General features: G+C 36.8%; 1 protein-coding gene across 1 annotated transcript in view; it reads right to left on the reverse strand.

Moving 5' to 3' along the window:
- Positions 1-19,520, reverse strand: part of CCDC150 (coiled-coil domain containing 150) — a gene marked incomplete at its 5' end in the record, with an annotated part of 86,678 nt that overhangs the window by 37,603 nt on the left and 29,555 nt on the right. Inside the window, 3 exon segments of the mRNA XM_082657928.1 lie at positions 4,391-4,474; positions 11,509-11,511; positions 11,514-11,624. Of these exon segments, the coding sequence (XP_082514054.1) occupies positions 4,391-4,474; positions 11,509-11,511; positions 11,514-11,624 (198 nt within the window).

Consider the following 19,520-nt stretch of genomic DNA (forward strand, 5'->3'; position numbering starts at 1 on the left):
AGAAGGAAAGAAATCATGAAGATCCAGAGCAGAAATAAATGAAATAGAAACAAAGAAAACAACAGCAAAGATCAATAAAACTAAAAGCTGGTTCTTTGAGAAGATAAACAAAATTGATAAACCATTAGTGAGACTCATCAAGAAAAGGAGGGAGAGGACTCAAATCAATAAGATTAGAAATGAAAAAGGAGAAGCTACAACAGACACCGCAGAAATACAAAGTATCCTAAGAGACTACTACAAGCAACTCTATGCCAATAAAATGGACAACCTGGAAGAAATAGACACATTCTTCGAAAGGTATAACCTTCCAAGTCCAAACCAGGAAAAAATAGAAAATATGAACAGACAAATCACAAGTAGTGAAATTGAAACTGTGATTAAAAATCTTCCAACAAACAAAAGTCCAGGACCAGATGGCTTAACAGGTGAATGCTATCAAACATGTAGAGAAGAGCTAACGCCCATCCTTCTCAAACTCTTCCAAAAATTGCAGAGGAAGGAACACTCCCAAACTCATTCTGTGAGGCCACCATCACCCTGATATCAAAACCAGACAAAGACACTACGAAAAAAGAAAATTACAGACCAATATCACTGATGAATATAGATGCAAAAATCCTCAACTAAATACTAACAGAATCCAGCAGCACATTAAAAGGATCATACACCATGATCAAGTGGGATTGATCCCAGGGATGCCAAGGATTCTTCAATATATGCAAATCAATCAACGTGATACACCATAGTAAAAGTTTGAAGAATAAAAACCATATGATCATCTCAATAGATGCAGAAAAAGCTTCTCACAAAATTCAACACCTATTTATGATAAAAACTCTTCAGAAAGTGGGCAGAGAGGGAACCTACCTCAACAAAATAAAAGCCATGTATGACAAACCCACAGCAAACATCATTCTCAATGGTGAAAAACTGAAAGCATTTCCTCTAAGATCAGGAACAAGGATATCCACCCTCACCATTATTATTCAATGTAGTTTTGGAAGTCCTAGCCACAGCAATCAGAGAAGAAAAAGAAATAAAAGGAATACAAATTGGAAAAGAAGAAGTAAAGCTGTCATTATTTGCAGATGACATGATACTATATATAGAGAATCCTAAAGATGCCACCAGAAAACTACTAGAGCTAATCAATGAATTCAGTGAAGTTGCAGGATACAAAATTAATGCACAGAAATCTCTTGCATTCCTATATACTAATGATGAAAAATCTGAAAGAGAAATTAAGGAAACACTCCCGTTTACCACTGCAACAAAAAGAATAAAATACCTAGGAATAAAACTACCTAGGGAGACAAAAGACCTGTATGCAGAAAACTATTAAGACACTGATGAAAGAAATGAAAGATGATACCAACAGATGGAGAGATATACCATGTTCTTGGATTGGAAGAATCAATATTGTGAAAATGACTATACTACCCAAAGCAACCTACAGATTCAATGCAATCCCTATCAAATTACCAATGGCATTTTTTACAGAACTAGAACAAAAAATCTTAAAATTTGTATGGAGACACAAAAGACCCCGAATAGCCAAAGCAGTCTTGAGGGAAAAAAACGGAGCTGGAGGAATCAGACTCCCTGACTTCAGACTATACTACAAAGCTATGGTAATCAAGACAATATGGTACTGGCACAAAAACAGAAATATAGATCAATGGAACAAGATAGAAAGCCCAGAGATAAACCCATGCACCTATGGTCAACTAATCTATCACAAAGGAGGCAAAGATATACAATGGAGAAAAGACAGTCTCTTCAATAAGTGGTGCTGGTAAAACTGGACAGCTATATGTAAAAGAATGAACTTAGAACACTCCCTAACACCATACACAAAAATAAACTCAAAACGGATTCGAGACCTAAATGTAAGACCGGACACTATCAAACTCTTAGAGGAAAACCTAGGCAGAACACTCTTTGACATAAATCACAGCAAGATCTTTTTTGACCCACCTCCTAGAGAAATGGAAATAAAAACAAAAATAAACAAATGGGACCTAATGAAACTTAAAAGCTTTTGCACTGCAAAGGAAACCATAAAGAAGACAATCCTCAAAATGGGAGAACAAATCAACAAAGGACTAATCTCCAAAATATATAAATAGCTCATGCAGCTCAATATTAAAAAAACAAACAACCAAATCCAAAAATGGGCAGAAGACCTAAATAGACATTTCTACAAAGAAGACACAGATGGCCAAGAAGCACATGAAAAGCTGCTCAACATCACTAATTATTAGAGAACAAATCAAAACTACAATGAGGTATCACCTCACACCAGTTAGAATGGGCATCATCATAAAATCTACAAACAACAAATGCTGGAGAGGGTGTGGTAAAAGGGAACCCTCTTGCACTGTTGGTGGGAATGTAAATTGATACAGCCACTGTGGAGAACAGTACGGCAGTTCCTTAAAAAACTAAAAATAGAATTACCAGGTGATCCAGCAATCCCATTACTGGGCATATACCCAGAGAAAACCATAATTCAAAAAGACACATGCACCCCAATATTCACTGCAGCACTATTTACAATAGCCAGGTCATGGAAGCAACCTAAATGCCCATCGACAGACGAATGGATAAAGATGTGGCACATATATACAATGGAATATTACTCAGCCATAAAAAGGAACGAAATTGGGTCATTTGTAGAGACGTGGATGGACTTGGAGACTATCATACAGAGTGAAGTAAGTCAGAAAGAGAAAAGCAAATACCGTATATTAACACATATATGTGGAACCTAGAAAAATGGTAGAGATGGGCTTCCCTGGTGGCGCAGTGGTTGAGAGTCTCCCTGCTAATGCAGGGGACATGGGTTCGAGCCCTGGTCTGGGAAGATCCCGCATGCTGTGGAGCAACTAGGTCCGTGAGCCACAACTACTGAGCCTGCGCGTCTGGAGCCTGTGCCCCACAACAAGAGAGGCCACGATAGTGAGAGGCCCGCGCACTGCGATGAAGAGTAGCCCCTGCTTGCCATAACTAGAGAAAGCTCTCAAAAAAAAAAAAAAAACAAGGTACAGATGAACCAGTTTGCAGGGCAGGAATAGAGACAGAGATGTAGAGAACAAACATATGGACACCAAGGGGGGAAAGCAGCTGGAGGGGGTGGTTAAAAAAAAAAAAAAGAATTCTTTTTTACCCTTCAAAAAGTTGAACATCGTCCTGAATAGGAAAATCTACAGACAGAGACAGAGAGTAAATTAGTGGTTGGCAGATGCTAGGGGAAGGCAAGAATGGGGAATGACTGCTAGTGGGTACAGGGTTTCTTTTTGTCATGATGAAAATGTTCTGGCATTAGACAGTGGTAATGATTCCACAACTTTGTGAATGTACTATAAACCACTAAATTGTACACTTTAAACGTGAATTATATCTCAATAAACCCATTATTTTAGGGGGGGAAAAAAACCAACGTTCATAGCAGCATTATTTACAATAGCCAAGATATGGAATCAACCTAAGAGTCTATCAACAGATGACTGGATAAAGAAGATGTGAGAATATACATATATATTCTCTCTCTCTATATATATATACATATGTGTATGTATATATATACACACACACAGATATATATATAGAGAGAGAGAGAGAAAGAGAGAGAGAGAATATTATTCAGCCATAAAAAGGAATGAAATCTTGCCATTTGCAACAACATGGATGGACCTGAAAGGTATTGTACTTAGTGAAATAAGTCAGACAAAGAAAGACAAATATTATATGTTAACACTTATATGTGGAATCTAAAGAATAAAACAAAGCAATGAAAATAACAAAACACAGACAGACCCACAGAAATAGAGAATAAACTACTGGTTATCAGTTGGGGGAAGGAAGGTGGGAGGGGCAAAACAGGGGTAGGGGATTAAGAGGTACAAACTACTATGTATAAAATAAATAAGCTACAAGGACTGATTGTTCAGTACAGGGAATATAGCCAATATTTTATAATAACTTTAAATGGAATATGATCTATAAAGTATTGAGTCACTCTGTTGTACACCTGAAACTAATGTAATACTGTAAATCATCTATACTTCAATAAAGAGAGAGAGAACATAGGCTTTCTACATTGGCAGCAAATGACCATGCATAAAATAATTATAATAAAGTTTTATACTGTCACAGAATGAGCCTTGGCTTCACAATTTTAGGTTTCAGTATTATATTATAGGTGTGTAGATAGAAGTCACCTGGATTTGAATGAGGGACCAAACTTAGGGAGGCTTAAAAACTTGTCCAAAGTTATAGAATTAGTAAATGACAGAGCTAAGTCCTCTCAAAATCCAGCAAAATTTAGCTTGACAACTGGCATTAAAAAATTAGAAAACAAAAATCAAAAAATGAAATCTCATACCTGTAGTCTTCCCTTTTCATAGGCCAGTTTATTTTTACTCTCAGTAATTTTTCCCAAGACATTTTCCACCTGCTGTTGGGCAAGCTGATAAAGCAAACACAGGTATCAGTACCTCTAGGCATAGAATGAATAATCATTTTCTTTCTTAAACAAGTATTTATACCCTTACTATTTCTAAAGTAATGAATCCAGGATTCATATTTATTTGCTATTGCTACCTCTTGGTCTGTCTTTAGATAGCTGATCATAGTGTAATATGAAACATGTAGAGAGACTGCTAATGAAAATATGAGTGTCCTAGGACTCACAGTTGTTCTTTGTTTCCTAATTCTCTTCTTGCTATGTCAAGTATTCCTTTGTAGTTGCATCCTAACCCAGATGTGGGGTGGTTTTATCAGTGGTTGCAGATATGCAATTTGTGGATTATATGCGGTCGGCCCTCTGTATCCACAGGTTCCACATCCACTGGTTAAACCAACTGTGGATCAAAAATATTCAGGAAAAATAAATTTCCAGTAAGTTCCAAAAAGCAAAACTTGAATTTGCCACACATGGGCAACTGACAACTATTTAAATAGCATTACATTGTGTTAGGTATTATAAGTAATCCAGAGATGATTTAAAGTATATGGAAGGATGTGCATAGATTATATGCAAATATCACACCATTTTATATAAGGGACTTGCATCCACAGATTTTGGTATCTGGAGGGTCCTGGAACCAATCCCCCACAGTTACTGAGGGATGATTGTACTTATTTAAGACAATGGGAGCGACAAATGATCACAACCATTTGGTCAATAGCAGACACCTCAGTTACCATAGTAAAAGGCAGTAAAAAAAGAAAAAAACAAAAGAAATGTTTGTTGGAAACTCCAACATTGTTTGATCAAGTACTCAACACAATGTTATCTAGGACAAACATTACTGAAGTCTCTATATTTCATGAAATTACGTATTTAAACATTCAAACAGTCTTTAATAATGAGTTTTTTTTTTTCCTCAGACTTTGTCAGAGGAAGTAACTATAGTTTTCTCTTGATTAAATTTTGAACCTTACTGGTACTTCAGGAACACTATTAGTGACTGAATATAGAAGTTTTCACTTTCCATAATCAATTTCAGTGTTACATCTTAATAACAGGAAATACTGATATTTGCCATATGTCAAAATCATCTTCATAAGTCCATTGTAGGAATAATACACACACAAGCAGATGTGACTAAGAACACGAATTCTTAATCACGTAGGCCAACCAGCTGCACTATGGGTCATTTCCAGTAAATTTTAAGTTCAAAGTCTTAATAACGTTGGTAAATATCCTAAGTTGACATAATCACTATTTCTGCTTTACATTTGCTTAATTTGTGAATAACAGAACAAAAGGGCCTTTTCAGCATTTAAAGCCAAAGAATTTAGATGTTTGTTTTATATTCAACTTTGGGCTAGTCTGTAAAGATGAAACCATGTATATTGGGATATTAATTTACACAAGAGACATTCCTCACTATCTCCAACATTGTTACAGCTATTCTTTACTCATCTCTTTGTAGTGCACTTTATTTCATTTTAAATATTGTGAATATTTTCCAAATAAAAGTAAAAACACATTCCAAACTAGATTACTGTATAACATGTAACTCATTTCTTCCTCTGTTCAAAATATTTTCATGATAGCATATATTCTGTTAAGAGGTCACATTAATCTGGAGCATTGTTTTCTCCTTGGTAGTTGTCTTGGCTAGAAGAATTAAGCCATTTTAGACATTCTAGACTTGATAAAAACCTATGGAAAAATTATAAGTAGTGATCAGTCCCACTGTAAAATTATGCACATTCATTTTAAAATTTATACCCAATATTAGATCAGTGGGTAATTAACTATTATGGCTATCTAGGCATTTGTCCTATCAGATCAATATTTATTTCATACCTACTTATACATATTCATACTTCCAGTTTTTTAAAGTTTCACTTTTTCAAAAAAAGTTTTTTAAATAGATCTTTATTGGGGTATAATTGCTTCACAATACTGTGTTCGTTTCTGTGTTAGTACAACAAACTGAATCAGCCATATGCATACATATGTCCCCATATCCCCACCCTCTTGAGCCTCCCTCCCACCCTCCCTATTCCACCCCTCTAGGTCATCGCAAACCACCGAGCTGATCTCCCTGTGCTATGCTGCTGTTTTCCCACTAGCTATTTTACATTTGGTAGTGTATATATGTCGATGCTACTCTCACTTTGCCCCAGCTTCCCTCTCCCACCCTGTGTCCTCAAGTCCATTCTCTATGTCTGCATTTTTCTTTAAAGGAACTAATTTATTTATTTATTTATTTAGGCTGTGTTGGCTCTTCACTGCTGCGCGCGGGCTTTCTCTAGTTGCGCTGAGTGGGGGCCACTCTTCCTTGCGGTGCGCGGGCCTCTCATTGTGGTGGCCTCTCCCGTTGCAGAGCACAGGCTCCAGGCACGCAGGCCTCAGCAGCTGTGGCACACGGCCTCAGTAGTTGTGGCTTGCAGGCTCCAGAACAGGGCCCAGCTGCTCCGCGGCATGTGGGATCTTCCCAGACCAGAGCTCAAACCTGTGTTCCCCGCATTGGCAGGCAGATTCTCAACCACTGAGCCACCAGGGAAGTCCCTCTATGTCTACATCTTTATTCCTGTCTTGCAACTAGGTTCCTCAGTACCATTTTTTTTTTTTTTTTAGATTCCATATATATGTGTTAGCATATGGTATTTGTCTTTCTCTTCCTGACTTACTTCACTCTGTATGACAGACGCTAGGTCCATTCACTTTTAATCGTTGTGTGTTGCTCCCACTAAAGCAAAGGAAAATATTTTTTTAAAGCATTCAGACCAATAAAGTATTGGTTTCAAAATAACCTAAGGAAAATGTAGACTGCTATCAATAAATAGGAGGCTAGTAATAATATATTATCACAACATTAGTCATCAATTTTCTGTCTGTGGAAGACATACAGTCCTCCTTTACCACAATATTTTTCATTTTGGAAACTATGATGTAAAATCATCCCATGAATGCAACATTTGGGATTATGTTTTGATCAAGCCTTCAGCGGAAAATATATCACAAGGATGGCCAATAATGCTATAAAAACAAAGCTACACCATAACCATAAAAGCTGAATTATTTGAAACTTAAAATTCAGTTCCAAGTCCTATAAATCAAAGTGCCCAATGTGTTGCAAAATGTAGGTATAGCTTACAAAAAGTCAAGAGCCAGATTTAACCAAAAATATGCTAGCTATTAAAAATAAAAACACTCAAAAATAACTTTGCTTGCCTTCTTGGAATGTGGAAGACTTTTTATTTTTTTAAATAACTTGGATAGTCTGGGTCTCTTATAAAATGTGTCCAAAATTTTTTCAAATAATGGCACTTTTTTCCTCAATAAAATTCCCTCTTTTAGGCAAAGGCATAAAGAATTCTATTACTCTTTCAAATACACTTTTAAAATAATTTCCCATTTTTGCCACCAAAGAAAACACTAATGCACTGATAAATGAAAACTAAGAAAAATCAAAATGTGATACTGTTTGACACAAAGTCACTTATTTAAATTTATGACAAACAAAAATAAATTGTTCCAGTTGCTGAAGGAAAGTAGATGGTAAGGCAGTAACTTAAATTACTGTTTTCAGATTATTTAAATAGGCCCTGTACTTAAGAAAATTGATGGAACACCAGAAATTAGAGGGAGACCACTTAAATGAGTGAATATCTCAGATTCTGAGTTGTGGAATGCAGAACTCAATGTAACCTTTGCTTAAATAATCTTGGCAATATACTATAAAGATTATTAATATACAGAGCAAAACAGAAACTGGAGTATCACCTGAGAAACAGCATACAAAGAAAAATGCTAATGGTTAGAATATACATTTTAACTCAAGCACAAAAACATCACTCCTTGGAAAAGCAGGAAGCTAACACAGAAAGAATTATCTTAAGATATGAAAGGTAGGTTGATAAGGATCAACAGTAAGCCACAAAGTGATTTCTAAAATAATTTTAAACATCTGGGTAAGCTCTAAAAGTTAGCAGAAGCTGTTAGAAGGATACATAAAACCAAGAGATAGTAGCATCTTGGTAAAGCTGTTTTATAAGTAGATTGTTAAGTAGGAATTTTATTCAAAATGTTTAACAACCAGTATGACATAGGCCCCCGCAAATGGAACCAACTCTGTCACCCTCACAAGTATACACTGACTGAATGCCACCCTAGTTTTGAGAAATACTACATTTAATACATTGTTTAATTTCAAGTCATTATAATCCTAGTTGTGTATGCAACTAATTCTACTTCTGTCTGGTGCTACCATTTGAAAATGTGTGTTTAAAATACAAATGAGAAGTGGGGCAAATAGTCATTTAACTTGAATCCAGGAATAATAACTTTTTCACATTTGGATCTTTTCTCATTGCATTTCCCTGCATGACTGCCTGTGGTAACGGACTTAAATTACACCATCATTCATAGCAAACAGACTTGTGGTTGCCAAGGGGGAGGGGAGAATGGGGGAGGGAGGGAGTGGGAGTTTGGGGTTAGCAGATGCAAACTATTATATATAGAATATATAAACAACAAGGTCCTACTGTATAGCACAGGGAACTATATTCAATATCCTGTGATACACCACAGTGGAAAAGAATATTTAAAAATATAAAAGTATAACCGAATCACTTTGCTGTACAGCAAACATTAACACAACATTGTAAATCAACTATATTTCAATAAAAAATTTTAAAAATTACACAGTCATTAAAGTCTGAAATGGCAAACATAAACCTAAAATTAGGAAGTGTGAGAAAAAGAAGAAATGATATTTATACAAATATACTGTATATGCTGGCCCTGTGAGGGGCACTTTACTCACAGTATGACATTTAATCCTCACAGCCTGGTAAGACAGACATGACCCTCTGTGCTCTACCGAATCAACATTTCTTAAACACCTATTATGTATTAGGCGCTATGGTAGGCAAGAGAGTATACAGATGAGTAACTACTCTTTTTGCATTAGAAGAGAGTGAAGGCAGATACATAAGCAGGTCAATTTCTAACTTAGTAGTTAGAAATGCAGTAACTATTTTGATATGGGTATGCACAGTAGAACCCCACAGTTAGGGGAGATCCCCTTGGCGCTGAAGGCCATAGAGGTTAAGAACTTGCCCAGGTCACACAGTAAATGGAGCCAAGTATTGTAACCAGGTCTGAATTTAAATCTGTGGTGTGGCATACACAACACACTCATATGTATATCTCTAAAAATCAGTAAGAGGTTATACTGGAGGGTAGTTTTTATTGAGAATTTCAAGTGTTAATTCTCAAAGAACAAAAATATACTGCCGGCATTGAATGGCAATAGGTTTAATAACGTTGCTCGGATTGAAAAAAGAAAAAAAAAAGTTCTTAACCTCTCAAGACTCATACAGCCAAGTGAAGCACTTCCAGGCAGGCTTGGTCAGAGAAGGTTCTATGCATAGACATATAAGCTGGAATTGAGGTATGGGATATCACTGGGAGACCTTAATCAAGAGGTGCTGTGGACAGGCAAGAATCAACATTGAGCAAATCACTTGCAAGACCCGTCAAAGTCACTAATAGGATAAGGCCACAGTCCTGCTCACTGGCAGTAGAGACATGAAAGAATCATGCAGACTGAGATACGGTCTTCCAGAGAGACCCAAACCAGGTGGGTGGATAAGCCCAGCTGAGGCCTGGCCAACAGGAAAGGACATGGATGAATCTTTAATCTTGGTGGAGGGAGGCATGGTTTGAGACAGTACCAGGAATTAGAGCTAATGCACCTTGCTGCTCTGATAGGAACTTATAAGCTTTCTTCTGAGACAGACAGTTGAGATACTAGGAATTCAATAAATGTTAGCAATGCTCTATGTGCTTTACATGTATTAACTTACTTAACCTCAACAACCTCCTAATAGTAGTATGATTATCCCCATTTTGACAGATTAAGAAACTCAGGCTCCGAGAGGTTAAGGATCACACCCAAGGTCACAGCCAAAATTGAAACATAGATAGTCTGGCTCTAAAGCCACGAAAATGTAAGAGTATTTATACATATATTTTTAATTTTTATTTATTTATTTTTGGCTGTATGGGGTCTTCGTTGCTACACACAGGCTTTCTCTAGTTGCAGTGAGCGGGGGCTACTCTTCATCGGGGTGCATGAGCTTCTCACTGCAGTGGCTTCTCTTTGTTGCAGAGCACAGGCTCTAGGCACGTGGGCTTCAGTAGTTGTGGCAAGAGGGCTCAGCAGTTGTGGCTCGCGGGCTCTAGAACGCAGACTCAGTAGTTGTGGCGCACGGGCTTAGTTGCTCTGTGGCATGTGGGATCTTCCTGGACCAGGGCTCGAACCCGTGTCTCCTGCATTGGCAGGCAGATTCTTAACCACTGCACCACCAGGGAAGTCCCAGGATTTAGATTTAGTCTCTGTAATTTTTTATAGTTGAAGTAATGAGCAGCTTATGACAGAGTTTGAAAGAATTTAGTTCCGATTAAGGCAGACTTCACATCAGCGCCTTCTTTGGAATTTTGAAAGATGATTTGCATGTTATAGAAGCAATGGCTAATTCTTTCTCAAGTATTCAGAAGCACATGGGAAACTTATTAGCTGTTTAACATAACAATCATCTCTTTAAATCTCCTTCACCTGGAGATGTTTTAAGACTCCTACCATTTATTTGTAATGGATTGACCTTGTCAAATAGCTTTTAGGAATCCAACTTACTATTGATTTCCTAATGGATGGAACTGTCAGAAAGAGAAAAAAAATACAAGTTTGTTCCTCACAATTTATGGAAAAGAAAATATTTTAAAACGTTAGAAATATTGGTGCTTTTCAGCATTATAGATCCTCTGTGTAGGCAGACATTTAAAGGCTGTCTTAAACTCTTGTTTTCCTAAATCCTCTATTGTCTGAATACCATAGGGCTCTCTGACATATTTAGCCTGCATTATTCAGACTTGTGATAATTATCAAAAAAAAAGAAGGAAACCCATCTCCTGATTTCTGATTGTTTTTTAAAACTCACAGTCATTAATTGCTACTTTAGACTGACTTTTAATACCCCCAATGGTAATCAGAAGTTGCTTGCTCAAGTTCTAGGGAAGCAATTTGATCTGCCAGTTGCTTATTCTTTTCCTCTAGAGTCTGCAGGTTGCAGGTTAATGCATTTATGTCTACCTTTAGACGAAAAAAGAGAAAAGAATTCTATGCCAGATCCAAAAATATTATATTGTTTTTAAAATGACATTTTTAACTGTAAAATAAATGGCATCTTATGAATATGTTTCACTGCTTTTTAGTTGTCTTTAGCCGGAGAGTTATTACAAATTGCATAGTGTACATTTACTAGAAGTGAAAGTCCTTCTGGTACTTGGTACTTATTTATATATTAACTCAAGCATATAAATATAGATGCAAAAATACTCCAAAAAATATTAGCAAAATGAATCCAGCAATATATAAAAGGATAACAAATCAGGACTAAGTGTAGTTTATTCCAGTAATACAAGGCTTGTTCAACATTCAAAATTAATTACTATAATTCACCACATCAATAGGCTATACAAGAAAAACCATATGACCATCTCAATAGACACACACAGAAAAAGCATTTCACAAAATTCAAATTAATTTATGATAAAAACCCAGTAACCTAGAAATGAAAGGGAACCATCTCTATGTGATAAATTATGTCTGTAAAAACCTACAACTAGTATCAGTATTGGTGGAAGACTGAATGTTTTCCCCTAAGACTGGGAAAAAGGCAAGGATATCTGCTTTTGCCATTCCTATTCAGTATCATACGGGAGGCCTTAGCTGGTGCAACAAGGTAAGAAAAAGTAATAAAAAGCATAGAAATTGGAAAGGGAGAAATAAAACTGTCTCTACTTACAACAGACATGATAGTCTACATAGGAAATCCCAAAGAATCTACAAAAGAAATCCTAGAATAAGTGAGTTTAGTAGGGTTGAAGGATACAAGGTCAAATCAATTGTATTTCTATATATTAGCAACAAACAATTGGAAACTGATATTTCTTAAAAGTTCCATTTATAACAGTACCAAAATCCATGAAATTCTTAGGTACAAATCTAAGAAAAAAATATGTCCAATATTTGACATGCTGAAAATTACAGTATGCTGACAAGATAAATCAAAAGCCTAAATAAAATGGTGAGACTTACTGTGTCCCTGTATTAGGAAGATACAATATTGCTAAGATGTCAATTCTCTTTAATCCCAATTTAAATTGTGTGGGATAATTTACCAGTGTCCACCCTTTGGTGGGGTCTAGACTGTGAGGTTAAAAAAAAATGCCCTGTAAGAAATGCTAAAGGGAGCTCTTCAGGCTGAAATAAAAGGGGATTAGATAATAACTGGAATCCACATAAAGAAATAAAGGGTACCAGAAAATGTAGCAACATAGGTACATGTAGAAGACATATAAATATGTAGTTTTTGTTTGTAACTCTGTTATGTATAAATCAAAAATATATAGTAAAAGAAAGGTTAAGGGAATTAAAATGGTGCACCAGAAATATCTACTTAACACAAAGGAAGGCAGTACTGGAGAAACAGAGGAACAAATATCACATAAAACATACAAAAAAATAGTAAAGTAGCAGATGTAAATCCTACCTTATGGGTAATTATGTTAAATATTAATGGATTAAACACTCCAACTAAGAAGCAGAGACAGGCAGAATAAATTTTTTTAAAGACCCAACTGTATGCTGTTTATAAGAGACACACTTTAGATCCAAAGACACAAATGGGTTGAAAATAAAAGGATGGAAAAAGATATATGATGTAAACAGTAATCTGAAAAGAGCTGGAGTGGCTACACTAACATGAGACAAAGTAGATATTAAGACAAAAATCTGTGAGATAAAGAAGGACATTATATACTGAAAAAAGGATCAACCCATTAAGAAGATAACATTTATAAATGCATTTGCATCTAACAACACAACCCCAATGAAGCAAAAACAATACAGCAAAAACTGACAGAATTGAAGGGAGAAACAACAATTCAACACACAGTCAAAGACTTAATATCCCTCTTTCAATAATAGGTGGAACAGTTAGATGATCAATGAAGAAACAACTGATGACTTGAACAACACTATAAAGCAACTGGACCTAACAGACATCTTTAGAACACTCCTCCAAACAATAATAGAATACACATTTTTCTCAAGTGCACATGAAGCATGCTCTAGGGTATACCACATGTTAAACCATAAAACAACTCTCAATAAATTTGAAAGGACTGAAATTATATAAAGTATGTTCTCCAGCAACAATGAAATAAAATTAAATGAATAAAAGAAGGAAATTTGGAAAATTCACATATATGGGGAAATTCAACAACATATTTCTAAATAACCAATGGGTCAAAGAGGAAATTACAAAGGAAATTAAAGAATATTTCGAGATGAATGAAAATGAACATATAACATGATAAACAAAATGTATGGTATGCAGCTAAGGTGGTGCTTAGAGGGAAATCTGTAGCTGTATAAACTTATATTTAAAAAAAGAGAAATATCTCATATCAATAACCTAAGCATCCATCTTAAGAACCTAGAAAAAGGGGCTTCCCTGGTGGCACAGTGGTTGAGAGTCTGCCTGCCGATTCAAGGGACATGGGTTCGTGCCCTGGTCCGGGAAAATCCCACATGCCGCAGAGTGGCTGGGCCCTTGAGCCATGGCCGCTGAGCCTGCGTCCGGAGCCTGTGCTCCGCAACGGGAGAGGCCACAACAGTGAGAGGCCCGTGTACCGCAAAAAAAAAAAAAAAGAACCTAGAAAAAGAAAAGCAAACTCAAAGCAAGCAAAAGGAAGAAAATAATAAGGATTACAGCAGAAATAAAACAGGCTAGAAAAACAATAGAGAAAATCAGTAAAACCAGAAGTTAGTTCTTTGACAAGATCAACAAAACTGACAAACCACTGTGGTATTAACCAAGAAAAAAAAATAAAGAATACACAAATTGCTAAAATTAGAAATGAAAGAAGAGACATTATATTGAAATTCCAGAAATAAAAAAGGGGCTACTATGAACAACTGCATGCCAATAAATTACATAGCCTAGATGAAATGGACGAATTCCTAGAAAGACCCAAATGACTGAAACTCAAAAAAAAAAACACGTAGAAATATGAATTGAACTATAACAAATAAAGAGACTGGATCAATAATAATAATAATTAAAAACAAAACACTACCCACAAAGAAAAACCTAGAACCAGACGGTTTCACTGTTGAATTCTACGAAACACTGAAAGAATTAACACCAATCCCTCACAAAGTCTTCTCAAAATAGAAGGAGAGGGAACACTATCAAATCATTTTAAACCACTGGCATTTTTCACAGAACTAGAACAAAAAATCTCACAATTTGTATGGAAACACAAAAGACCCCGAATAGCCAAAGCAATTTTGAGAACGAAAAATGGAGCTGGAGGAATCAGGCTTCCTGACTTCAGACTATACTACAAAGCTACAGTAATCAAGACAGTATGGTACTGGCACAAAAACAGAAATATAGATCAATGGAACAGGATAGAAAGCCCAGAGACAAACCCACGCACATATGGTCACCTTATCTTTGACAAAGGAGGCAGAAATGTACAGTGGAGAAAGGACAGCCTATTCAATAAGTGGTGCTGGGAAAACTGGACAGCTACATGTAAAAGTATGAGATTAGATCACTCCCTAACACCATACACAAAAATAAGCTCAAAATGGATTAAAGACCTAAATGTAAGGCCAGAAACTATCAAACTCTTAGAGGAAAACATAGGCAGAACACTCTATGACATAAATCACAGCAAGATCCTTTTTGACCCACCTCCTAGAGAAATGGAAATAAAAACAAAAGTAAACAAATGGGACCTAATGAAACTTAAAAGCTTTTGCGCAGCAAAGGAAACCATAAAGAAGACCAAAAGACAACCCTCAGAATGGGAGAAAATATTTGCAAACGAAGCAACTGACAAAGGATTAATCTCCAAAATTTATAAGCAGCTCATGCAGCTTAATAACAAAAGAACAAACAACCCAATCCAAAAATGGGCAGAAGACCTAAATAGACATTTCTCCAAAGAAGATATACAGAGTGCCAACAAACACATGAAAGAATGCTCAACATCACTAATCATTAGAGAAATGCAAATCAAAACTACAATGAGATATCATCTCACACCAGTCAGAATGGCCATCATCAAAAAATCTAGAAACAATAAATGCTGGAGAGGGTGTGGAGAAAAGGGAACCCTCTTACACTGTTGGTGGGAATGTAAATTGATACAGCCACTGTGGAGAACAGTATGGAGGTTCCTTAAAAAGCTACAAATAGAACTACCATATGACCCAGCAATCCCACTACTGGGCATATACCCTGAGAAAACCATAATTCAAAAAGAGTCATGTACCAAAATGTTCATTGCAGCTCTATTTACAATAGCCCAGAGATGGAAACAACCTAAGTGTCCATCATCGGATGAATGGATAAAGAAGATGTGGCACATATATACAATGGAGTATTACTCAGCCATAAAAAGAGACGAAATTGAGCTATTTGTAATGAGGTGGATAGACCTAGAGTCTGTCATACAGAGTGAAGTAAGTCAGAAAGAGAGAGACAAATACCGTATGCTAACACATATATATGGAATTTAAGAAAAAAAAAATGTCATGAAAAACCTAGGTGTGAAACAGGAATAAAGACACAGACTTACTAGAGAATGGACTTGAGGCTATGGGGAGGGGGAAGGGTAAACGGTGACAAAGCAATAAAGAGGCATGGACATGTATACACTACAAAAAAAAAAAAAAAAATCATTTTAAGAGGCCAATATTATTGAATACCCTGATACCAAAACCAAAGACGTCACAAGAAAAAAACCCAAAAAAACTATGGGATAACCCTTATTAATATAGTTTTTAAATCCTCAGCAAAATAATAGCAAGCCAAATCAAACAACATATGAAAAGGTTTATACACCATGATCATGTGAAATTTATCCCCCAAAGGAAAACTTGGTTCAACATTTGAAATCAATCAATGTAATACACCTTAGTAATAGAATAAAGGACAAAATCCACAAGATTATTCCAACAGATATAGAAAAAGCAACTGAACAAGTTCAACATATTTTCATGATAAAAATTCCCAACAAACTAGGAATAGAAGGGAATTTCCTCATCCTGATCATGGGCATTTAGGAAAAGCACACAGCTAACATCATACTTAATGGTGCCAAACTGAAAGCTAACCCTCTAAACTCAGGAACAAAACAAGGATGTCTGCTCTCATCACTTCTATTCAAACTCTCATGGCTGGAGGTTCTAGCCAAAGCAATTACACAAGAAAAAGAAACAAATGGCAACAAATTGGAAAGGAAAAAATAAAACTATCTCCATTTGCAAATGGCACAATCATATATAGAGAAAATATATACTCTATTGCTAAGATCACAATACTCTCCAAATTGATCTACAGGATCAATACAAACCCTATCAAAATTCCAGCTCCTCTTTTTTTGCAGAAATGGGAAATCTGATCCTGAAATTCATATAGAAATGCAAGGATCCAGAATAGCCAGAACAATCTCAAAAAAATAAAGTTGGAGGACTCACACATCTCAGTTTTAAAACTTATTACAAAGCTACAGTAATCAAGACCATGTGGTACTGGCATATGTACGGTCATATGTATCAATGCAATGGAATTGAGAGTCCAGAAATAAGCCCATGCATCTATGGTTAACTAGATTTTGACAAGGGAGCCAAGATCATTCAATAGAAAGAACAGTCTTCCAACAAATCGTCCTGGGATAACTGGATATCCACAGGCAAAATAATGAAGTTAAACCTCTACCTCATACCATATATAAAATTTAACACAAGATGGATCAAAGATCAAAATGTAGTCTGTAAAACTATAAAATTTTTAGAATAAAAAATGGGTTCAGGATGACAGTTGCAAGATGGGGGAGTAGAAGGACATGAGCTCACTCCTTCATACAAAAACACCAAAATCACAACTAACTGCTGAACAACCATAGACAATAAAACACTAGAACCTACCTAAAGAGATACCCTACATCCAAAGACAAAGAGGAAGCCACAACAAGATGGTAGAAGGGGCACAACTGCAATAAAATCAAATCCCATACCCACTGGGTGGCCGACCCACAAACTACAAAGTAATTATACCTGAAAAGTTCTCCCACAGGACTGAAAGTCCAGAGCCCCATGTCAGCCTTCCCAGCATGCGGGCCTGGTAAGAGGAGGAGGAGCCCCCAGAGAATCTGGTTTTGAAGGCCAGCGGGGTTTGATCGCAGGAATTCCACAGGACTGGGGAAACAGAAACTCCACTCTTGGAGGGCACAGACAAGGTCTCATGTGCACCAGGACCCAGGGAAAAAAAGCAGTGACCTCATAAGAGACTGGGCCAGACCTACCTGCTAGTATTGGAGGGTCTCCTGGAGAGGCAGGGGAGGAGCTGTGGCTCACTGCAGGTACAAAGACACTGGCAGCAGTAGTTGTGGGGAGTAATCATTAGCATGAGCACTCCTGGAGGGAGGCTGCCATTTCCTCCCAATGACCTAGCCCCACCCAACAGCCTGTAGGCTCCAGTGCTGGGATGCCTCAGGCCAAACAACGAACAGGGCGGGAATACAGTCCCACCCATCAGCAGACAGGCTGCTTAAAGTCTTCCTGAGCATGGCCCTGCCCAGAGGGACAAGAACCAGCTCTACCCACCAGTGGGCAGGAAGCCTGCATAAGCCTCTTAGACAGCCTCATCCACCAGAGGGCAGACAGCAGAAGCAAGAAGAACTACAATCCTGCAGCTTGTGGAATGGAAACCGCAATCACAGAAAGTTAGACAAAATGAGACGGCAAAGGAATACGTCCCAGATGAAAGAACAAGATAAAACACCAGAAGAACAACTAAGTGAAGTGGAGATAGGCCATCTACCGGAAAAAGAATTCAGAGTAATGATATCGAAGATGTTCCAAGATCTCAGGAAAAGAATGGAGGCACAGACTGAGAAGATACAAGAAATGTTTAAAAAAGACATAGAAGAACTAAAGACCAAACAGAGATGTACAATACAATAACTGAAACGAAAAATACACTAGAAGGAATCAATAGCAGAATAACTGAGGCAGAAGAATGGATAAATGAGCTGGAAGACAGAATGGTGGAAATCACTGCCATGGAGCAGAATAAAGAAAAAAGAATGAAAAGAAATGAAGACAGTCTAAGAGACTTCTGGGACAACATTAAATGCACCAACATTCACATTATAGGCCTCCCAGAATGAGAACAGAGAGAGAAAGGACCTTTGAAAATATTTGAAGAGATAACAGCTGAAAACTTCCCTAACATGGAAAAGGAAACAGTAACCCAAGTCCAGGAAGCAAAGAGACTCCCAGGTAGGATGAACCCAAGGAGGAATATGCCAGGACACACAGTAATCAAACTGACAAAAATTAAAGACAAAGAAAAGATATTAAAAGCAACAAGGGAAAAGCAACAAATAAAATACAAAGGAATTCCCGTAAGGTTATCAAGTGATTTCTCAGCAGAAACTCTGCAGGCCAGAGGCAGTAGCAAGATATATTTAAAGTGATGAAAGGAAAGAACCTAAAACCAGGAATACTCTACCCAGCAAGGCTCTCATTCAGATCTGAAGGAGAAATCAAAAGCTTTATAGACAAGCAAAAGCCAAGAGAATTCAGCACCACCAGACCAGCTTTGCAACAAACGCTAAAGGAACTTCTCTAGGTGGAAAAGAAAAGGCCACAACTAGAAACAAGAAAATTATGAATGGAAAGCTCACCAGTAAAGGCAAACATACAGTTAATGTAGGAAATCATCTGCACACAAATATGGTATCAAAACCAGTAACTGTGAGAAGAGGAGAGCACAAATGCAGGATACTGGAATTGCATTTGAAATTAAAAGACTAGTAACTTAAAGCAATCTTCTTTATATATAGGCTGCTATATCAAAAGCTCATGGGAACCATAAGCCGAAAATCTGCAATAGATACA

The sequence above is a fragment of the Grampus griseus genome (assembly GCF_964374135.1).
Source record: "Grampus griseus genome assembly, chromosome: 7".
In the NCBI taxonomy this organism is placed as follows: Eukaryota; Metazoa; Chordata; class Mammalia; order Artiodactyla; family Delphinidae; genus Grampus; species Grampus griseus.